The sequence below is a fragment of the Oculina patagonica genome, chromosome 2 (genome assembly GCF_052425735.1).
Source record: "Oculina patagonica isolate OP01 chromosome 2, crgOcupat, whole genome shotgun sequence".
Taxonomy (NCBI): domain Eukaryota; kingdom Metazoa; phylum Cnidaria; class Anthozoa; order Scleractinia; family Oculinidae; genus Oculina; species Oculina patagonica.
In genome coordinates, this window is record NC_135759.1 from 10,390,458 (window position 1) to 10,412,227 (window position 21,770).

At 37.6% G+C, this 21,770-nt stretch overlaps 1 protein-coding gene across 1 annotated transcript; it reads right to left on the reverse strand.

The window, feature by feature from the left end:
* Nucleotides 1-1,238: 1,238 nt before the first annotated feature.
* Nucleotides 1,239-9,486, reverse strand: LOC144641779 (ryncolin-2-like). The gene is made up of 4 exons (XM_078500805.1): nucleotides 9,419-9,486; nucleotides 8,163-8,312; nucleotides 7,029-7,217; nucleotides 1,239-1,627 (listed from the first exon to the last, which is right to left on the reverse strand). Exons 2-4 carry the CDS (start codon nucleotides 8,308-8,310, stop codon nucleotides 1,359-1,361), a joined length of 606 nt encoding a protein of 201 aa, XP_078356931.1. The 5' UTR covers nucleotides 8,311-8,312; nucleotides 9,419-9,486; the 3' UTR covers nucleotides 1,239-1,358.
* Between the last annotated feature and the right edge of the window lie 12,284 nt (nucleotides 9,487-21,770).

A 21,770-nucleotide genomic window follows, 5' to 3' on the forward strand; every position in this document is an offset into this window, starting at 1 on the left:
ACGTTTTTGTCTATGTGGTCAGAAGAATGAGGCTGTTGTTTGCAATTCTGTGACAGGTAATGTTGTGATTATAAGGGTTTTGAGAGCGTTCGCACTCCCTCCTTTAAAAAGCTCGAAACTAATTTTTACACCAGGTTTTAGAACAGAATATCTTTACAAAATAGTTGAATTTCAAGTAATTTGGAGTTTAACCGGGTAGGGAAATTGTCTCTCGAAATTGCCACTTTCTGCATGGTCATGGATCCTCGGACGTAAAAACATTTTGGTGTGACAACGTTGGTTTGTTTGTAAACTTTTCATGCAGAAGAAGTGACCACTTATTTCTTCCTTCCTTCAAAACATCAGACAAGAGTATATAGGTGGTTATATCCAGTTATTTCATTATTTTGTAAACTATTTTAGTCTTTAGATGTTACGTGAAGAAATGATAAAATCGATCACGTTTCCTGGTTGCATTATAATCCAAAAAGGAAATCTTTCCTCACAGGAAGCGGGGTGCGTTTCTTAGAGCACGGTTTTCTCATACCGAGTTTAACCCGGCTTTTCAAATGGCTTTAATATAAAGAATGCATAGATACGCTTAATTCATTGAAAAAAAGTAAAAATTCATTTTGACTGGACATCAGAAATTAGAAATTGATTAAAAAACACTCGTGCTTTTGATCAGCTTCAATGTAATAATTTGGTAGAAGAGGGCATAAAGCCACTTGACATTTCCTGTAATCAAGAGTCAGACTTAACTATCCTCCATGCCATTAGCGACAGCTTCCTCTTCAGGTTTTGAAATTCAAGTTTAGGATTTTCTAAATTTCGAAGATGTCTTCATGGATGTGTACGTAATTTTGTAATTAAAAGAGATATAATTGTAAAACTTTCAAAGATATTCCGGCTCTCCTATAAATAACTGAATGTCAATTCTTCTTACAATATCCAATAAATTGTCAAGTTGATAACTGAAGATACAAAGACATGAGGTCTTGATATGCAACCAAATTCTAAGCACACCTTTTTCAGAAAGATTTACACATATTCCTCAGGAGATGTGACACATTCGAGATAAATGGAAATTTTGCCGGGAGTCCAAACAGAAGCGGCCAAAACTTGGGAGACTCGAATAATAATTTATCAGTAAGCATGGAATAATGTATTTAAAAAATCAGAAATTCCGCACATAAAGATCGAAAGAACGAGAAAATGCTAAGGAATCTAAATACAACCTCAGGACAACATGTCTGACGACAAAACTGAGCATTTTATTCAGTTTAAGGTGTGATAATCAGTTACAGACTACATGTGGAAACTTTAAGCAAATGAATCCTCATATCAGTGCTAGGCAGCACGATAACACACTGTCAGTTTTAGAAGTTAACTGGTCTGATCTTCATCTCAGCTCGTTTCATGGAGTAGTAATATCCTTTCCAGTGATACCAGTTGACACCATCAGCATAAGATGAGTGCTGGCCGCCTTGATGATAAAAACCGTTCAGGTTAGATCTGTGACAGGCCTTGTACCACCAGGCTCCTTTATACAACACAGCACAGTTACTGCCGCTCGCGCTGTCGTGATCCTGATCTTTGGTGGTAAACGATTGGCCACTGTGAACAGAAAGGGAGTCACCAGCAGATCCTAAACAAGCAAATAAAGTACGAACTTTAACAATAACGATTTTGGTGGACCTCGTTCTTCTATGCCAAACTTTTTTTTTTACCAAAAAAGAATGTGAAGAGATAAATTAAGAGGACATATGCACAAATTTCAAACAAAAATGAAAATTCTTGGCAATAGCCCTGTAATGGATTTCGCTCATTCTCTTACCATGGGTAGGTCTCAATATGAAATAAATCACAGTATACTTTGTTTGGCTAAATATCGATTTGTTTTCGAGAAAATCGATAATTCTAAAATCCAGCAAAATTGACGCTTTCGGAGCTCAAAATTTATGCCGAGTTTGTTAGCTTCGCGTCGAAAAATAAAGCACTCTGGAAGAAAAATACCTATTTAATATCGAAGAATAACATCAAATTAGTACGTCGAAAGCAATTTCTGCTCTTAAAGTCCTTTTATTTACAAAATATAATTAAGTTTATTCGACACACTTTTGATTTAATTCAAAATAGGTCAAACTTATCGCTTTATTTAAGTATGAGCGAAGCGAAATAAATGGCCGAAAATTTGGTATTAGACAGATAAATGATTGTTCTTTTCGATACTAAAAGGATTTCCTAGGGAAATGATTAAGTGCGATGCTTTCAGATCTCAAAGTTGCTTAAAATTCGTTAATTTAACCGACCGTGACATCGGTTGATCTTATCAACATTATGTAAACATTCCACGCAAAGGTTAATTTTCCCCATGTGAACTTCAACTGAGTAAAATAAAAACATAGACTTGCTTACCGTGGTGTTCGCTGATACATTGTAAATCCTGTTTTCCTCATTTACGACAAAACCTAAGCCCTCGGCGAAGCTGTTATCCAATTTTCTTGACGCGCCATTTGTAACTGATTTCCACGTCTTGAAGTGACAGTTATTTTCCATGCATTCTTGAAAACAGTCCTGAGTCTTAACTGATCAGTGTAAACAGGAATACGAAGTACTTTGCTTTAAATCAACTTAAAGCTTAGCAGCAGTAATAGATAAATCGATACGGCCGGCGAATCTTCGTTTCGAAAACCGCCATTTGAGATTTGTCGGCCCTTTGTCCTGCGGTATGCAGATAATTAATTCACACTCGAGTAACTTCCGGCACATGAAATCGACAACCACCGTGACCAGAAAGCACCCTGCTTTTTGGTGATTGGTTGAGGCACTATTTTTATCATTTTAACATAAGCTCTCAATGAAAAACTTTTGGGCTGAACTTGTACTTAAGTTTCACTTCAGTACGCCACCGTTCGAGAGAGTTGTTAAATGGTTGCATGAAAGCGCTTTTAACTTCCGGGTCGAAAGTTCTTCTGTTGCGTTGCTTCGCTTTGCTGCATATTTTTTATCCAGTTCTTACCCTTGTTCAAATTCTTGATTAGGCTAAGGCAAAACAGTTGTAGAGTCAACTCTCCCTTATTAAAGATCTCCATAAGACGGACACCTGGTGTTGGTCCTGTCCTTGCCGTTTTTTCGGTCATTTTTATACTCTAACCAGCTAGGCTACGTTTACACGGGACCGGACTGGAGCCGTTCCGAACTGGACCGGACCGGATCGGCCTCTGTTTACACGGAAGCGTTTGGCACCGATCCATGTGTTTACACAGGACGGTTCTGGAACCGGTCCGGAACGGTTCCATAACTTGACCTGCAAAATAGCAGGTCCAGTTTTGGTTCCATCCCGCACCGGTTCCAGAACGGCCCCGTGTAAACAGAAGACCTATCCTATCCGTGTAATAAGAAGGCATATCCTATCCGAAAATCGGACCGAAACGTTCCGGACAGTAGCAGTGGTTGATAAATCGATTCGGCCGGCAAATCTTCTTTTCGAAAACTGAGATTTGTCGGCCCTTTGTCATGCGGTGTGCAGATAATGTATTTCACACTTGCGTAACTTCCGGCACATGAAATCGACAACCGCCGTGACCAGATAGCACCCTGCGTTTTGGTATAGTATTGGTTGAGGCACCATATTATTGCTATATTAATATAAACTCTAAATGAAAAACTTTTGGGCTGAAAATGTAATTAAGTTTCACTTCAGGTAGCTACCGTTTGTGAAAGTTGCTAAATAGTTGCATGACAGCGCTTTTAACTCCCGGGTCTAAGGTTCTTCTGTTGCGTTGCTTCGCTTTATAGTTTTTTTTTGTTCTTACCTTTGTCCAAGTTCTTGATTAGGTCAAGGCAAAACAGGTGAAAGCAAAATCTAAGATGTTATCGTTGGATCCGTCTTCCGTGAATGTTAAAAAATAATTTTTTTATGACCATGTATATATTCTGTTGGGGTCCGGCGTAAACAAGGGAAGGTGCCCCCCGCCAGAGCTTGCGGGGAGGGACAAGCGCCTCGCCGTCAGGGAACCCAAATGTACTAAATATCATAGTCATTATATAAATATTTTGTTTTTAAACCTGTTTTCCGGTGTGTTTTTGAGTTGATTTGGAAGCTATTAGGGGAAAACGGTTTAAGTTTCAAATATTTTCCGCAGTCTATTCCTTCATAAATAAGACGGTTATAATTATAATACGACTCAAGTTTCCAAACAACAAGAGATATAAAGTAATAACTTTATAATCACCTTAATTCTCAATTCAATAGGCGAACTTTATTAGGAAGGAGTTGTCAAAGCTGGGGTATTCCCCAAAAACGGCTCTGTGCCGTCCAATGAGGTCGTGGTTTTGGGTTCCCGATCTAGAACGGGATTTTCAATATCACACGATATCTAGAACGAGATATGGTATTTTGAACACACAAAAGTTCCAAAATATCAGCAGCAAAACGGGGTGACTTGTTTCTAGAACGCGGTATCTTTTGAATGCAAGTTCTTTCTAACTGAATACCAGAGGGCCTTCCAATTACGCTGGTAAAAAGGGAATGTTATGCTTCTAACAATGCTTGTTTTTTGTCCGATATAATGCTCAACTGTAATTATGCTCATTTTTTTTTTTAATAATGCTACTTTGGTATAAATGCTTTGTTGTACTTTGCAGAAATAAATACAAAATATGGCATCACGTCAGAAGTCCATCACAAACTTCTGATTACGTGTACTTTTCTTCACCTAGCTTAATCTAATGAAGTGAAAAGCACCCTTTCCTTAATTTTTACACCAATATACACCTTGGTGTAAACAGTCATAAATGTTCAGCGTTTTATAAATTGTTTACCGTGACTGGTATTACAACTGCATATACATGATATATGGTCCCTTTTTTCCCCACCCCTTCCCACCTTTCCTTCCCGCTTTTATTTCGCCCAATCCTCCACAGGAGAAAGAAGGAGAGCTTGTTTACAGGCTAGACTACACAGCGGAATATATATTTTTAACTAACATTCACGGGAGACGGATCCAACGACGCCATCTAATTAAGGTTTTGTGTACAGCCAACTCTCTCTGAAACGGGTACCTTCGGGACCGGCTCCAACTCAGTTCGTCTAAAAGAGATCTCCGTCTTATAGGGATTTTAACGTCGTTTCAAATTTTCCACTGAAGAAGGGACAAGAATTTGAACAAGGGTAAGAACTGGATAAAAAATATGAAACAAAGCGAAGCAACGCAACAGAATAACTTTCCACCCGGATTTCATGCAACCATTTAACAACTCTCTCGAATTGTGGCTAACTGAAGTGAAACTTTATTACAAGTTCAGCCCAAAAGTTTTTCATTGAGAGCTTATGTTAAAATGATAAAAATAGTGCCTCGACCAATATTTCGAAAAGGAGGGTGCTATCTGGTCACGGTGGTTGTCGATTTCATGTGCCGGAAGTTACTCAAGTGTGAATTAATTATCTGCATACCGCAGGACAAAGGGCCGACAAATCTCAAATGGCGGTTTTCGAAACGAAGATTCGCCGGCCGTATCGATTTATCTACCACTGCTGCTAAGTTTTAAGTTGATTTAAAGCAAAGTACTTCGTATTCCTGTTTACACTGATCAGTTAAGACTCAGGACTGTTTTCAAGAATGCATGGAAAATAACTGTCACTTCAAGACGTGGAAATCAGTTACAAATGGCGCGTCAAGAAAATTGGATAACAGCTTCGCCGAGGGCTTAGCCGGTTTTGTCGTAAATGAGGAAAACAGGATTTACAATGTATCAGCGAACACCACGGTAAGCAAGTCTATGTTTTTATTTTACTCAGTTGAAGTTCACATGGGGAAAATTAACCTTTGCGTGGAATGTTTACATAATGTTGATAAGATCAACCGATGTCACGGTCGGTTAAATTAACGAATTTTAAGCAACTTTGAGATCTGAAAGCATCGCACTAAATCATTTCCCTAGGAAATCCTTTTAGTATCGAAAAGAACAATCATTTATCTGTCTAATACCAAATTTTCGGCCATTTATTTCGCTTCGCTCATACTTAAATAAAGCGATAAGTTTGACCTATTTTGAATTAAATCAAAAGTGTGTCGAATAAACTTAATTATATTTTGTAAATAAAAGGACTTTAAGAGCAGAAATTGCTTTCGACGTACTAATTTGATGTTATTCTTCGATATTAAATAGGTATTTTTCTTCCAGAGTGCTTTATTTTTCGACGCGAAGCTAACAAACTCGGCATAAATTTTGAGCTCCGAAAGCGTCAATTTTGCTGGATTTTAGAATTATCGATTTTCTCGAAAACAAATCGATATTTAGCCAAACAAAGTATACTGTGATTTATTTCATATTGAGACCTACCCATGGTAAGAGTATGAGCGAAATCCATTTAAGGACTCTTACCGACATATGTTTGACCGTAGGAAACCTGTGCTCTTAAGAGGCTAAAAAACTTTATGCGATTTGTCGATGACGATCATTCGTCATAACTCGCGAAGCAGGGGGAGGGATGGGGGTAAGAAAGGAGTTCCAGGACCGAATAACCATGTTCTTACAGAGTATGTATGTATGTATGTATGTATGTATGTATGTATGTATGTATGTATGTATGTATGTATGTATGTATGTATGTATGTATGTATGTATGTATGTATGTATGTATGTATGTATGTATGTATGTATGTATGTATGTATGTATGTATGTATGTATGTTTGTTTGTTTGTTTGTTTGTTTGTATGTATGTATGTATGTATGTATGTATGTATGTATGTATGTATGTATGTATGTATGTATGTATGTATGTATGTTTGTTTGTTTGTTTGTTTGTTTGTATGTATGTATGTATGTATGTATGTATGTATGTATGTATGTATGTATGTATGTTCAAATCCAAAATATCGTCGTTGTCTCGTTGTCAAAAAACGCAGAATTTGTCGAATTCGCGTCACTTTTTTATAAGGTCCAGCGAATGAATTCACCACGATTAACATTTATGCACTGTAATGTAATGTAATGTCATGTAATGCAATGTAATGTAATGCATGATCTGTATCTGAGGTACCTGAATATGATCCAGCCCAGTCGCGATAAAAATCTACGGAGCCGTTTAGTCTCTTCTGGAGAACAGTCCATCCCCCACCGGCTGTTGTTTGGTCACAGAACACATCAAAGGCACCTGAACCGTCAGGGTCGATTGTATAAACACCACTGCTTGTTTTACCAGATTTGTACAGCTCAGCACAGCTTTTAGCTGGAACGTAAATTATAAATTAAAGCGATTGGTACTCATTTTGAAATACATTGAGATTTAAAACACAGCGCTCATCAGATATGTTTTGTCTTTGATTTATTTTTTGTTTAATCACCCCTGTTAAATTGTTTTTTGGTTTCAAATTTAAAATAAGCTGCTAGGGGTGTCTGTCCTTCAAAGATTAATTAAAGTTGAGGTGACGTCATGATCACAACATAAAAGATCAGGGGACCACAGAGGTTTCATTTTGCATTCTAAACCTTTCCGTAGATGTTTCAATCATTCCTTGGGATCATTCTTATGTTGTGATGAACAACCGGGGTATATAAAACAATTATATATACACATATAAATTATGCGAACTGCAGATAAAGAATGGAAAGTGAAGAAATGATCCTCGCATTGATAAAAAGCCTGAAGAAGAAATAAAATTAAAATGGATTCAATAATGACCCATTGGAGCTATTTTATGTTTACAAGATCTTGACGAGAAAAATGCGTCCGACAAAAAAGCAATTTAAAGGAAAGAAATCAAAATAGCCTTATTTTGACTGGTCAATCTTTTCATTTCTGGAATTAGTAAAACAAAAATTAACGCTTATTGTAAAGCCAAATTTTTTCTATTCTACAGTTTCTTCAAATATCCGTTTTACTCTCGAAATTTGTTTGAATTGGAAGAAAGATTAACGCCAAGCTAAATTTGAAACCGTTAGTTTTTTGTTCCAGGGCGTTGTTTTCAACTGAAGAAATTATATATCGCTTTCACTCACTCACATGTACTGCGTGATTTATTTTGACCAAGACTGACGTTACAGGAATCATGTGCTCAGTGGATACTTTGAATGAATATTTTCGCTTCGAGCTAAAACTATGTCGATATTGTTTCTAACCCTTATGGTCGTTTCCCTTTCACAACCTTTGTTGGGCAAAATGTGAAAACCTTACCGTTACAATCGCAGTTCTCAAGAGCAGCTATAGCGTCCTTTAACTGTTTAATGATTTTCTTTTTACAAACCCCAAAATCTTTGAATTCCGCCTCAAAAGTACACAGAACAAGAAAAATGAAAAACACAGTCCATCTTTGAGCGACCATGTCTGAAAAAGGTAGCAAACAAAAATGGTTATTAACTGGGTGGGACTGTGCCGGGTCTATAAGCCGAGGTCTTGGTTAAATAACAGATTTGTGCGTGCTTGCGGAAAAAACACCTGTAAATTAAGAGTGCCGATGGCCAGAAAAATTATAAAGGCTCACAGATTAGACTAGCTGTTACTTAATGGGATAGACAATTAATATAAATACACTTCAGCAGCACCTACATGTTATTTCAGACCGCTTAAAAGGCAGATATCATTCAGTAAACACTCTTGTAGTATCTTGTACTTGCGATATGGTTTAGGGGTGAACATTGAAATTCAAATTCATTTGTAAATGAATCATTGTTGAGTTAAGCCTGGTTTTCACTTGCGACGCAAGCACAAGCGCGATCACGCAAAAAGGAGCCTGATGTCGAAGTCGTTTTCACGGAGATATAAGAGCTGTTGTCCTTGCGCTTGTGCTTGCGCTTGTGCTTGCGCTTGTGCTTGCGTCGCTAGTGAGAACCAGGCTTTAAGCTTTTTATTGTAGCATATTGGTTGGTCTTTTGTGCCAGCTCAATCACAATTTTGGCGAAACTTCAAAGCATAGCTTTGCAAGCGAGAAATATAAACCTCATTAGGCGATCAAAAATTTTGCCTGACGCTATTCGTAGCAACGTTATCAATATTATCAACATGAAATTCACACCATTGCCCGGCAACACTATGTCTTTATAGATAAGGGCCCTTATGACTATAATTTCAGGTGATTTTTGCAAATCATACACCGAAAGAAGAAATTGAAATAGTCCGTCCGAGCTTCAATGTTTGTGTAGGCACAAGGGAAAATCTGGGACATTATTTTTAGGTTTTCCGTTGATGTAAATACATGTGCTTTTAATTTTTACTTTTAGAAGCGACAATCACGACAATACTGCTTTAACAAAGTTGGTTTCTTGTGCTCTACAAGTACATCTTTCAAGTTTTTTACACCAAGATTTTGCTTGCACCTCGAGCTCCTTTTGGCGTGAAAAGAGCGGGCAAAATATTCAGTACTGTGCCGAAAAAGGCACAACTCTAAGAAATATATTAGAGTGATCGAAGAAACACCAAAAATTCAACATTACCTGCAAATCTTCTTTTTTTTCCGAATGAATTCCTTAGCTTGGTTGTCTGAAACAGACTGTAAGCTTTAAAGTTTACAACGATACATATATTTTCAAACCGTGAATGTGGCATGAAATGTGAGACGTTCTACTGATAATGACAGGCCAAGCAACCTGACAAGTATTAGCTTCGTCAATAATTGCAAATGGATTTTTAAAGCAAATAATCGTTGGGTTTTTTACGACTTTCTAAGGAGCTTTTACATTCAAATAAACCGGCAGGATTTAGCATGAATTACTAGCATGCATATTTTCAAACGCGAAAAAGTCAGACGGAATCTGATGGCTCGTAACTTTCTCGTAAATTCTTCACCTCTGAGGGTTTGTTTCTTAGGGAGCTTAATACAGCTGTGGTAACAGACGTCGATAGTGTGTGTTTCAATTGCCTTTTCTCATTTTTTTAATTAAACCTATTATAAATAAAAACCTTTTAGATATTAAAACGGTATTGAGATTTGAGATGAAGCAACACCTTGGAAAACAAACATAAATTAATACTTCAGACAACGGAACGCTGATTGTGGACATTATCACCGCAAGATATATCTGAACCTTTGCAGAGTTATGAAAGGAGACAGAGTTTTTGCTAAGCGTGAATAAATCAATCTGCAAATCAGCTTTAACAGAGTATTAGCTAGAAAATACTAGAAGAGCGTAGTGTTTAATTGCTCCTTGCCTCCTTCCTTTCCCATTAGTTTAAGAAAACTTAAAATAGCTGTTGCAACAGCCTTATATTTTTCGAGGTTCATTGATTAAAAACTTATTTTTGAGCAATCGTAAGCTTTTAGATACGCAAACAGTTATAAGAAGGAGAAAAGAAGCTATGGAAACCCTAATAAATTAATTTTTCTAATCGTGTCAGCACGTCGTTTCTTATGAATGTTTTGGTTTATATGATTACCAAGATGTGAAAGTCAATACGGCCTTGCAGAATAACGCCGAAGAAGCACCAGATTAGTGCAAAGCGTGAATTCAGTCTGCAAATTAAACGTGCTAAATCACGCGAAAAGGCTGTCACCTTTGGCGGTGACAGTCCTTGAAAACTTGTGCGTTTTCAATGAAAGCTTTCAAAGCAACCCTTTAGTCACGAAAACCGTCCTAAGAAAGTGAGAACCCTAAGCAGCTGTGGTAACACGTCTTTCGATTTACAAAAACAGCCATGGAAAACATCGGTGTATATCGTCGATAATAATACATATGAATTTTTAAGGTGAATAATCGTTGGGTCGTTTACGACTTTCTAAGGAGCTTTACATTAAAATAAACCGGACAGAATTTAACATGGGTTTCTAACATGCATATTTTTGAATGAGAAAAAGTCAGATGGAATCTGATGTAATCGCTTTCTTGAGCTCGTGACTTCTTCACGTCTCAGGGTTTGGTTCTGAGAGAGCTTAATACAGCTGTGGTAACAGACGTCGACAGTTTGTGTTTCAATTGCCTTTTTTATTATGAATAAAAACCTTTTAAGATATGAAAAATTGAGATGTAGCAGTACCAAGGAGAACAAACATAAATTAATGCTTCAGACAACAGAATGCTGCTTTTGGACATAATAATTGCACAATATATCTAAACCTTTGCAGAGTATGAAAGGAGACAGAGTTATTGCTAAGCGTGAATGAATCAGTCTGCAAATCAGGTTTAACAAGGCATAAGCTAGAAAATACTAGAAGAGCGTAGTGTTTAATTGCTCCTTGCCTCCTTCCTTTCCATTAGTTTAAGAAAACTCAAAACAGCTGTGAAAACAGATATCAACGCCTCATATTTTTCGAGGTTCATTGATTAAAAACTTATTTTTGAGCAATCGTAAGCTTTTAGATACGCAAACAGTCATAACAAGGAGAAAAGAAGCTATGGAAACCCTAATAAATTATTTTTTCAGATCGTGACAGTACGCCGTTACTTATGAATGTTTTGGTTTATATGATTACTACGATGTGAAAGTCAGTGCCTTGCAGAATAACCCTAAAGAAGTACGCGATTAGTGCAAGGCGTGAATTCAGTCTGCAAAACGTGTTTAATCACGCGAAAAAGGCTGTCACCTGTGGCGGTGACAGCCCGACCTTTTAGTCACGAAAACCGTCCCCGGTAGACGTTGTACACACCGTTAATTACGCGACAAGATAAAAGGTTGAATGAGTATAATTAAAGAAGTTATATGATGCACGGCGGGCACAATTAATGAGATAGAAATAACAACATGGGGAACCACGATTTCTATCATTTCCTTTCAATTTCAAGTACGCTACCTTCAGCCAAACTTTTAGCAGAGTATTCCGAAATCTCCAAATTCACATGCAAAAGAAAAACACATCCAAAAACAAAAGTACTCTAAGAGAGGCCGAAACATATACTTCGCGTGTAAAACATATTATAACATGGCGCGCGTGCTGGCCCTATCTAGTTTCTATTGAGCGATCATGGTGTACATCTCTATCTACGCCCGGCCGTGCATATATAAGATGACGTGTGCAGTTGAATTTAGCTAGGTAGAGTTTTATAGCTGCGAGTTCTCGTCGTTATAACTCCGAGCTGGCTTTAACCACTCGTATACAACTAGGGCAAGTGGAATAATTGTTTTATTAAATTCTCCTTTTTACTACCTAATCGTACCTTTTTGGTAAATTCTCCTTTTTATACCTAATCGTACCTTTTTGGTACGATCTGTTTGGTACGATTTTTGGTACGATCGCTCTGTTGAAAACATGCTTGCCAGGTTCCCACAGGGCCGTAACTAGCATGAGGCAAGACGAGGCACTTGCCTCGTCTTGATTTTAACCAAAAATTAAAAATTTGGTTGGAAAAATAATCCTTAGAAAGGCCGGGCACTTGAAATCAAAGTAATGCAAAGTCTGCAAAATTAACAAGATGAAAATTAAGTTAAAGACATGCCTGCACGGACTCCACATGTGTGTTTTGTGCATGGTCATGTCACATTACATCCTCCTTTTGGAAAAGAGTGATTGACTGGCTTCAGGACAACCTCTTGATAACAGGCGAATTCCCTTTATTGAATACAACAGCATTTTGCCTGAGGCCGGATCCTCATTCTTAATATTCACTTCAATTAAACCATGTTTTGCTACTAGCACTGTATCATGTATGGCAAGCCAAATTAGAGGAAACCTCACCAAATTTCACATCTTTTCTACGTCTTGTAAAATCAGATAGTTGTGATTATGATGATACAGCAACAGCAGACTTAATTTCAGTTAGAGGCTGATATGAAGATGCAATAATCTCGCATCTTTTCATGATATCTGACATGGAAGGATGTAGAAAGTCCAGGCTTCCTTTAACACTCCAGAAGTGTTCCCACAAGATATTAATTAAATCAGAAGTTAAGTTGTCATCTTGTTTAATTAAATAAATGTGTGTTACTTTTGGTGTCCACACAACATAGTGACACCACTGGGCATTTATTGCCCTCATGTTTATCAATACTTGTATGAAGTGTGTTACTGGAATTGTCTTTTAGGGTTTTGGGAAGCCTCCCATAAATGGGTATTTGTATTCAACCAGACCTCTACCTAGCCTGTGAGATGTTTAAATCCAGAACCATTCATGTTGACAATGTCATCGGAAGATGCTGCAAGAAATTCTGTTTCATTTTTGCTTATGTGCCAAGTCCCTGTTTCTGAAAGAAGAGCTTTTGGAGCAGTTGAATTGAGATAACTTAAATATGATACTTTAGCAGAATCTTCACAAACAGTTCCCCACTTCATGGCAAGAGAGCAAAGTTTACTTGTTTTGATTTCAGAGCCTTTTCCTCCCTTAACTTTATTCCAGTACTGGCTAGCATTTAAAAAGCCATGAACACCCAAAGCTGTTGAAGCCTTGCATGCATTTAATTTGTTTTTACGGATCGCAAACTATTCTGGTGACCTCTGCATTAATTTTTGCCTTCTGTCAGAATTTGGGGGAATGCTAGTAGGAAAGAAGTGATACATGTAGTTTGGGTGTTTATTGAGCTCTTTCTGTGGTAGAAAATTAAGTGACGACGGATTTGGTCTTTTCAATTCATTTGACTTTGAATTATGTTTATTTTCAATGTTTAGTTTTGGCTGCTGACAGTCTTTAACTAGGTGTCCTTGTAAACCACACTTATGGCAGTGTTGTTTTGCGAGCCACTGTTGCTGAAGACTTGTCTACAAGGCTTTTTTCTCATGGCGGTGAAGCTTTGTAGTTTAGCCCTTATTGCTTTGTTTTTGTTAAACGATGGGCTTAAGTTGTCTTTTGCCACGAAGGTTACGCATCTCCGCTTTGTGAATTTGGTTACATACCACCCATGGCTTCATATGTTCCAACATCACTTCCACAGATAACTTCCATAGGACTTTTCCACCACGCATAAATTGCTAGATCAGCTTGCAGATTAACTATTGCTATGTGGCTGCGTCGCATACGCATGGAGGGTTTTTAAAAATTGTTTTCAACAAAGGCTAATTTTGTATAAGGCTCCAATGTTCCATCAGTATCTGTTTTAAATTTTTAACTGCCGGGTGTTGCGTAGCTGATTTCCTTTATTAGCGTCGAAAAGGTAGCGTAAGTTAAAACGTCTATATACTGTACTCGATGTATGTCGACTGCTTTTCTGGTTTCGTTATTTACGCTATTACTAGAAAATACAAAATTTGACAGCTTTAAATTGCTAAAAGGAGAACCAGACTAACAAAGGAGAACCAGAGTAACAAAGGAGCATGAAGAGTAAGAGGGAGGGGGAGGTTTGGTGTATATAGCAAAGACGAAAAACAAGAAAGAAAGGGTAAAGGCATATGTATAGGAAAGAGAAAAACTAAAAACAGCATCATCATTATCATGACACCAGTATCACTTGCCAAAGTATCTAAAAAGCAATGAGAAGTGTCATTTTACGCTTGACCGAGATTGTCTTTTTTTTTTAAGAATTGCTTCACGAAAAATGCTCAAAATAGCGTTTCGGAGCTTCTATATTTCAACATTTTCTAGGGGGTGGGGGGAGGCGGCATGCCCCCAAACTTCCCTAGCGGCGCGCGCCTTCGGCGCTCGGGTTTTGCCTCGTCTATGTCAGAAGTCTGGTTACGGCCCTAGGTACGTAGTACAAATTGTGTTGGCCTGCTTGTATTGATACGTTTTTGGTCTTCAACACTTTAAACAAGTTCCTCTTCTGCTTTTTTTCCCACTCGCTTGTTTGGAGTTTCATTCTCTAAATTTTCCAAATCCAAATTTAGCGAAAAATGTGAAAAATTCCGACTCCATTGTTTCAGTCTGAATGTGTCAGTACTCGTCCGGTCAGCAAACATCGCGCAATTGGCGAGCGCGCTCAAGTTTAGTTTTGGCGGGAAAGTTTTTCTCCTTTTACGACCGCACCAGCTAAATTTAAATTACGAGGTGTCGTTTTATTGATAAAACATTTTTTCGATTCATCGTACTGTAACACTACTTTACTTCAAAGTGACCGTGATATCGTGGCATATCGATCAGGTCAGTGACTTGATATCGTAGGATATCAGGACAATAGATCGCGCTTCTGATTGGCTACTTGCGAATTTGGGTACGGTAAAAGTATAAATCGACTGGACATTTCATTTTGATGTCAACGAGGTGATAGTGTGAGGAGGCGGGAAAATTTGTGGCGCGGTGTTCGCTTTTGAGTTGAATGAGGAAAAGGAGGAAAGCGAGCGAAAGAGTTCTCTTCCGAAGATTTTCCTCAATCAATCTCTTCCAAAGCTGTCTATACATCCCGGAAAATTGTGACAACAATTAAGGATTACGGGAAGATCTGAAGCAATAGCTTTTCTAAAAAAATTATATGCCTTGTGCAAGACGAACGAAGAAAGTGTTTACATTGTACTTGTTTACGGCTCTACGGCTGTCATCAAGACTACTTCATTATGCTGAAACTGAAACGAAAATGAGCTTAGAGTCTAACAAGTTAATTGACGTATAAAAGGACAAGACCAGGATTGAAACTTAAAAAGAACAAACTTTACTGAAGTGTTGAGCTTAATTTTATGTCGTACACTGAATGAATTTGTGTCAGTTTGTCGGTTTTTCGTTCATTATTTGCTGCTTTTCTTCTTCATTCAGTCGCTCTTGTTATACATTTACAAGTTTTTTAATTACAGTTTTCGCATCAATCCTTTTGTTTTGCGTAATTAAGTTAACTGTGGTACTATTTATGTGGATTTTGTGTGGTTTTATGGAAGGCACTCCCGATTACTGTATTTCTTGTATATAAAGCTCGCCAAATTTGGTGTTCAGTCAGCCTACTTTATAGCAGCTATGTTATAAAAGAATTGGTTCATGCTTTAAGCTGTGCGTACATAATAATAATAATAATAATAATAATAATAATAATAATAATAATAATAATAATAATAATAATAAATAATAAAAACAATCTTTAGAGAGGAAGCGCCCGTCACGTAAATACGTGGCTTTCAGGGAGGTCCTCTGTGGAAATAAAAAACTATTAAAATCTAAAAAGAAGTACAAATGTCACAGATCTAAAATATAAAATATACAATAATTGAAACTACTAAAACTACCTACTGTCCTAAAAAAGCTAATAAAAAAGTATTAAAAATCTAAAAAGAAGTACAAATGTCAACTAAAATATATTTGTTCATCGTCTAAAAATGTTTATCCTTTAAGAACCTTGTAAGGTTTTTCTTTAAAATCGTACATGGCATTGGCTTTCTTAAAAATACGGGGAGAGACATTTAGTCATTTGTAAAACGGAAGTATGACACTCTCTTTCCGCTTTCCGTTTTAGGTTTAGGCAGTCTAGGTAAGTAGCCATGTCTAGTGTTGTAGCCATGTAAACTTCTTAATTGCGATTTAAAACTTTCAAAATGTTGCGGAATGTCTCCTTTGCATCAAGTTATGGATTCACTTGGGAAGTTTAGAGAGCACTCAAGAAGCTAGAGTAGCGCTTCTTTCGTGCTTTCCAAACTTCCCGCGTGCATCCATAACCCAATATACGCATACTTAGCACGAGCCAATTCTTAAACCTTGCATATTTTTTCTTTCTCACCAATATGGAAAATGCTAAAATAAATTGATCATGTAGACTAGCCTAGAAGCAGAGCTTCCCAGTTGTTTATTTTTTTACTGGACTTTACAATAATGTTTTTATTCTGGTAAATACCTTGTGGCCATAATATAAAAAAGTACGGTGGCCCATAGGTGCATGCAACAGGAATATGTTACGGCACAGCAAATCATCTTGAGCCTGACGGCAAAATAGAATTAACACACAGTAAAACAGTATCAACTCGACTCGCGACAACACAAACTTGAAACCAGGGGGAGGGGGGGGGGGAGAAAGTCGGCACTTTTCTTTTAAGACATAGCAGTGCCGGGCAACGTCGAGAAAATATCGTGTGTCAATCAGGCCGTTGCTAGGATGACGTCACCAGAGATCTTTGTTTTTGTCGGAAACTTTTCCCCAAGCTCGTTAACTGCACGCCGCCGAATGTGAACTTGGACAGTTTTTTTGCCGGTTATTTCACGCCGCCGTGATATTTTTTCATTTTCTGGCAAGTATTTCGCCTGACTTCTCACGTCGTTGAGAAAGTATCTCAGCGGCGTGAAATATGAGCCGAAAAAACGTCAAAGTTCGCATCCTACACGCTAACGTCAGCCGATTGTATTCTTGGTTTTCATGTTACGTCATAAAATTCTGAAATCACAATTCACTAGGCCTACTAAATTTTCGTTGTCATTAGACGTAAGATAAACTAAAAATATATCTTTTTGCAAATTTTCAGATCGAAAGTGTCATTCGTTTTTTAATCAGAGCATTTTAAATATTTGAGTTCTCCGTCGTAAGTGACATCAAGCTGAGTGCCGTGACAAAGCTGTTTTGTTTGAAAAAAGGCCTTTCCTTTCCATTTTCAGCAGATTGAACATTTCAGATATAATAAGTGGTGTTTATGTGAAACTGTACTAGCTCATTAGCCAAAGATTGCCGCTGTTGTGAACAGAATTGAGTTCGAGATGGTTTCTCTGACATCACGGCGGCCATATTTGTGTCCCTCGGAAGGACACAGTTATGGTATCTCCATACTAAGCTTTATAAATTTGCGTGGAAAGGTTCCGCAAATAACTCGCGAACGGTACACCGCACAGACCTGAAACTTGGAGAAATTGTTTATCTTTTTATCGTAAATAATAGTTGAAATTCATAGCTTCTGTAGTTGAATGGTTTTGAATTTATTTTTTGATTGCGTGACAGTGAAAATCAGCAATACACTGTACATATAGTTGGTTCGAAGAGTGTTAATATGAAAAATGGCGAATCACCTCTTTGGGATTCTTTGTTGATTCCACTACGTCTGCAACGGCGATGTGAGTATGATGTTGAAGAAAATTGTAAAGTTTCCATTCAGTCGTTCGGTCGTTCATTTCTTTATTCGCAGTTTGTTGTGCAAATATGTAGCTTTGCGTCGCCATTTTATGCAGTGGAACATTCGAACTCTGATGTCTGTAGCTGCCTGTCTTCCAGTTTATATCCTGTTGCTACTGTAATGCAGCATGGGCATGGGACGCGTATCACAAATTGTTCATATATTTTCAGTACAAAGGTAAACGCTTCTGAAATTTTAGAGCCTCCGGGTAATGTTTCACTTTACTATCAGATGGATTTTGTATTACGAGAGGATGTTCCATATAATGGCTGCGGTCACATCTACGACGTAACTAAAGTTTAACTATAGTTAGTCTCAAGTTACGTGACGTCATACCTAACTATGGTTAGTGCTTTCGGTCGTCTACGCGGTCACACCAATGCAGTTAACTATAGTTAGTTCTGATTAGCTTTTAAATAATTTCTTATTTAAATTAGTTGATGACAGCCCTAGTTGTTCCTCTATTTTTTTTCTATTTTTGCACGGCTTCTCGGCGTTGAAGAAAATAAAATGAAGTAAGCATGCTAAACGCCGAAGAATTCAAGCTTTATTTTTGCTAACATTGGTGATATGTAATTTCTTGACATAATGTTTTTTTCTTTTTTTTCCTTCCGTTCACGCTTTGTTTTGCATATTTATGTTCATCTCGCACGTGCAAAAAGAATTGTCGCATTCTGATTGGTTTTTCGTTTGTAAACTTGAGACTAACCCATGAACCACGCTTGGGTATAAATATAGTTCGTGTGTATTGTTTTGGATCAGCGAGGCGTAAATTTTTTAACTATAGTTAGGGCGAACAGAGAAGCGGTCACATTACCGAAATAGCTAACTATAGTTAACGCCGTCTTAACTATAGTTAGCAGTCTAGATGTGACCACAGCCAATGATGTTGAAAATAGCAGTGTCTACAGATGTTCTTGAAAAGACCGACGATTTTATTTTGTTCATGTTCTTCCGCGAGGGCAGAGCAAGTTTGTTGGGTTAGGCATTGAGCAACCATATGGTTTTCCCTCTATGGACACTTCTTGGAAAGTTCGTTTTTCGGGGTTTTCCTGGAGAAAGAAATGGACACCCTTACGAGTATGAAGGGTTTGAGTGTGAAGCAAAGTCAAACTGTTTTTATTGTTATCTATTTATCTTCTCGTGCTGTTACTGGTACATACTTTGACATTTAAATTCTTCATAATTTCTTGTTGCTGCATTTTAACAGAGTTGGTGCATTTACCATTTGATTACTTGGTGTCTATTCCTCTCCACTGTCTTGGAAAATTAAAAAATTGATTTTTGAACATGTTCGAAATATTTTATCCTGTGTTGGGGCTTGGAAAACATTATTTTGTTCCGAGACCACTTGTCCTACATTGCAGTTACTATCTTACCTGCAAGAGCTAAGGGTAGAGTTGGAAAATGGCACATTTTATTTTAAAAGCTGTTTTCCATGGATAAAAGAATTATTTTAGATTCCAGTATGACATACATTTGCTACAAGAAGAAAATGAATTCCAGTAATAATTACCTGGAAACAAATGGTATGTACTGTTGCTGTATAGAAACAGTAAATGCACCAAAGTATAATTTAATTGAGCAATGTTCTAATTTAATTAATGAAACACAATGGTACTTGAATTATTCAAAAAAGGAAAAAAAAATTATTTGTTAAAACTTTGGTAGGGTCGTCAGTGGCTGTTGCAGTTAGTAAGGATGTCAAAACTGTAAAACATTTAAAGGAAGTGTTATCCTTAAAATGGAGTGTTGTGTGACAATTTTTACTTGTCGTGCAGCAGCAGGAAAATGGAAGAAGATTGCCTACTATCCTCCCTCAACCTGAGTTCACACTCTCAAATTGTTATGAATCCCCATATCAAAGGTGGAGCTCCAAACACTGCTCTTACTTCTTTAGCTGCTGGGCTCTCAATGAGCATTTTTCAGTTTCCTGGCTGGACTATTGGATGTCGTACACACGTGTTTTATTGGAAGACGTACACACGTGTTTTATTTGCTCAACAAATTTTTCAATTTTACTTCTTGAATATGTCTACAACTGACGGAAATCCCGCTCCAATGGCCAATATTACAACTCTTTCAAGCAAGCTTGGCTATCTGGAAGCGAAAGATCAATTTAAATGGTACGGAAATTTTGGTGAACTCGTCACGCTTGTAAAGAACTTGCTGGGAGCTTCCTGTGATGGTGCTATCTCGACTGACCCTACACACAACTTATTCGTGTACAAAACGGATGCCGTTATTGTCAAATGGTATTCTACAACCAATACCCTTCAGACAAAAGGCTCAGATTTCACCACACTTAGAGAAAAGCTACGCAAACTTTTCTATACGAAGGATGAACAACTAGCATTACAAGCCACCGGCATGGACATGTCAGGTTCAGATGGCTCGTCCTCTGCAGCGATTAATATCAGTTGAATGGGCCAAGGAACACTTGAAGTCACCAAAATGATCCAAAACTCTATTTGTTGACAGTGAATGGTCAGTTGATGGAAAAAGTGGGATAATTTCAGTTAACAATTAGAGTGAATGGTTGCCGTAGTGGGTACTCAGAACAGTGGCAGGTGTAAAAGCTGCCAAGAGTTTTATGATAAGTCACTACGAAAGGTCAAAAGAAGACTGCTGGCTGATTGTGCTGAAAATAAAGCCTCAAAGAGAACACAATATAATAGCACAGCCAATCTAAGTAATTTAAGTTATGAGGAATTGATGTCCCGCTGCCAGAGTTATCATGAACGTATACGGCAACTAAGCAAGGCCCACCGCGCGGTAAAATTTAGACTTTTACAAAATAAGCGTAAGCATTTTCAAATTAAACAACCTCTTAACTGGAAACCCAACAAAAAAGACTTATCTGACATGATGGCATTTGCTTGCAGTAATGCCTTACTTAAAGAGGGAACAGTTCTGTATGCATTTATGTTGGATGCTGTAACCCAGCTAGAAAAACAAAGTCATTTTAATGGTACATCCAATCTGAGAGGGATGAGATGGGACCCACTGACAATCAAACTTGCTGTCAGCCTTGCTGTAAAATGTAAATCAAGAGGTTTTGAGGCAGTGAGGAAGTGGTTGCCCCTTCCCACTTGGCGGCTTATTCAGAAGTATCGAAATCAAGATTTCAATCAAAACCCTATTGATATAAATCAAATAAATCGTGTATGGAAGGAAATTCAACAAAGGAATATTTCGGGTGTATTTGGTCTGCACTGGGATGAAATGGAAATTAGAGATGGGGTAACATTGTGCAAAAGGACAGGCAAATTGCTTGGTTTTGGAGAAACCATAAGAGTTTTAAGAGCCTCTGATTGATAAAAGTGTTGACAGCTGGAGAAATTGTTCAAATGTTGACAACCCTGTGGATTCGGAGGATGATGATAATTACCAAAGTGATTTTCTGAGGACTGTTTTGACAGTGAAAATGAAATTAATGATGAAGAAAGTATGGGTGACAATAACACAACAAAATCTGCCAGTTTTTTTTTACTATCGTGGAAGGTGACTTTTCCTGGCCCATTGCATTCTTTCCAGTATACAGTGTTATTGCTGAAAAACCTACTTCTAACGTGGTATGGCCCTTAATCCGAATTTTGCACAAAGTTTCAAATGGTTTTCTCAAATTTGTGTATGGCGTGTGGGATGGTGGCACCTGGAATTAAGGGTTTAAAAAAAAAAACAATAAATCTCCTTGGCTTGCACCAAACACTGTAAGTGGGGGTTTTATTCATTGTCTTAGCGATTACCCACATATAATAAACAAGTTACGAAACTATTTATACAATCCCAAATACAGTTTAACTAAAGAGGGTGTTCAGTTATCTTGGGACCATGTCGTTGCTGTTGCCAAAATGGAAAATTCACATTTGTTTGTCAAACATGTCACCTTGGACAGTCGGTCAAAAATGAAAGTA

What these genes read in the sequence shown, in the direction of transcription:
- LOC144641779 (XM_078500805.1), bottom strand. Translation starts at nt 8,310, where the DNA reads ATGGTCGCTCAAAGATGGACTGTGTTTTTCATTTTTCTTGTTCTGTGT. An exon ending in TGAGAACTGCGATTGTAACG is followed by an intron (nt 7,218 to 8,162) that starts GTAAGGTTTTCA and finishes TTTACGTTCCAG; the next exon opens with CTAAAAGCTGTGCTGAGCTG. An exon ending in CTGGGCTGGATCATATTCAG is followed by an intron (nt 1,628 to 7,028) that starts GTACCTCAGATA and finishes TTGCTTGTTTAG; the next exon opens with GATCTGCTGGTGACTCCCTT.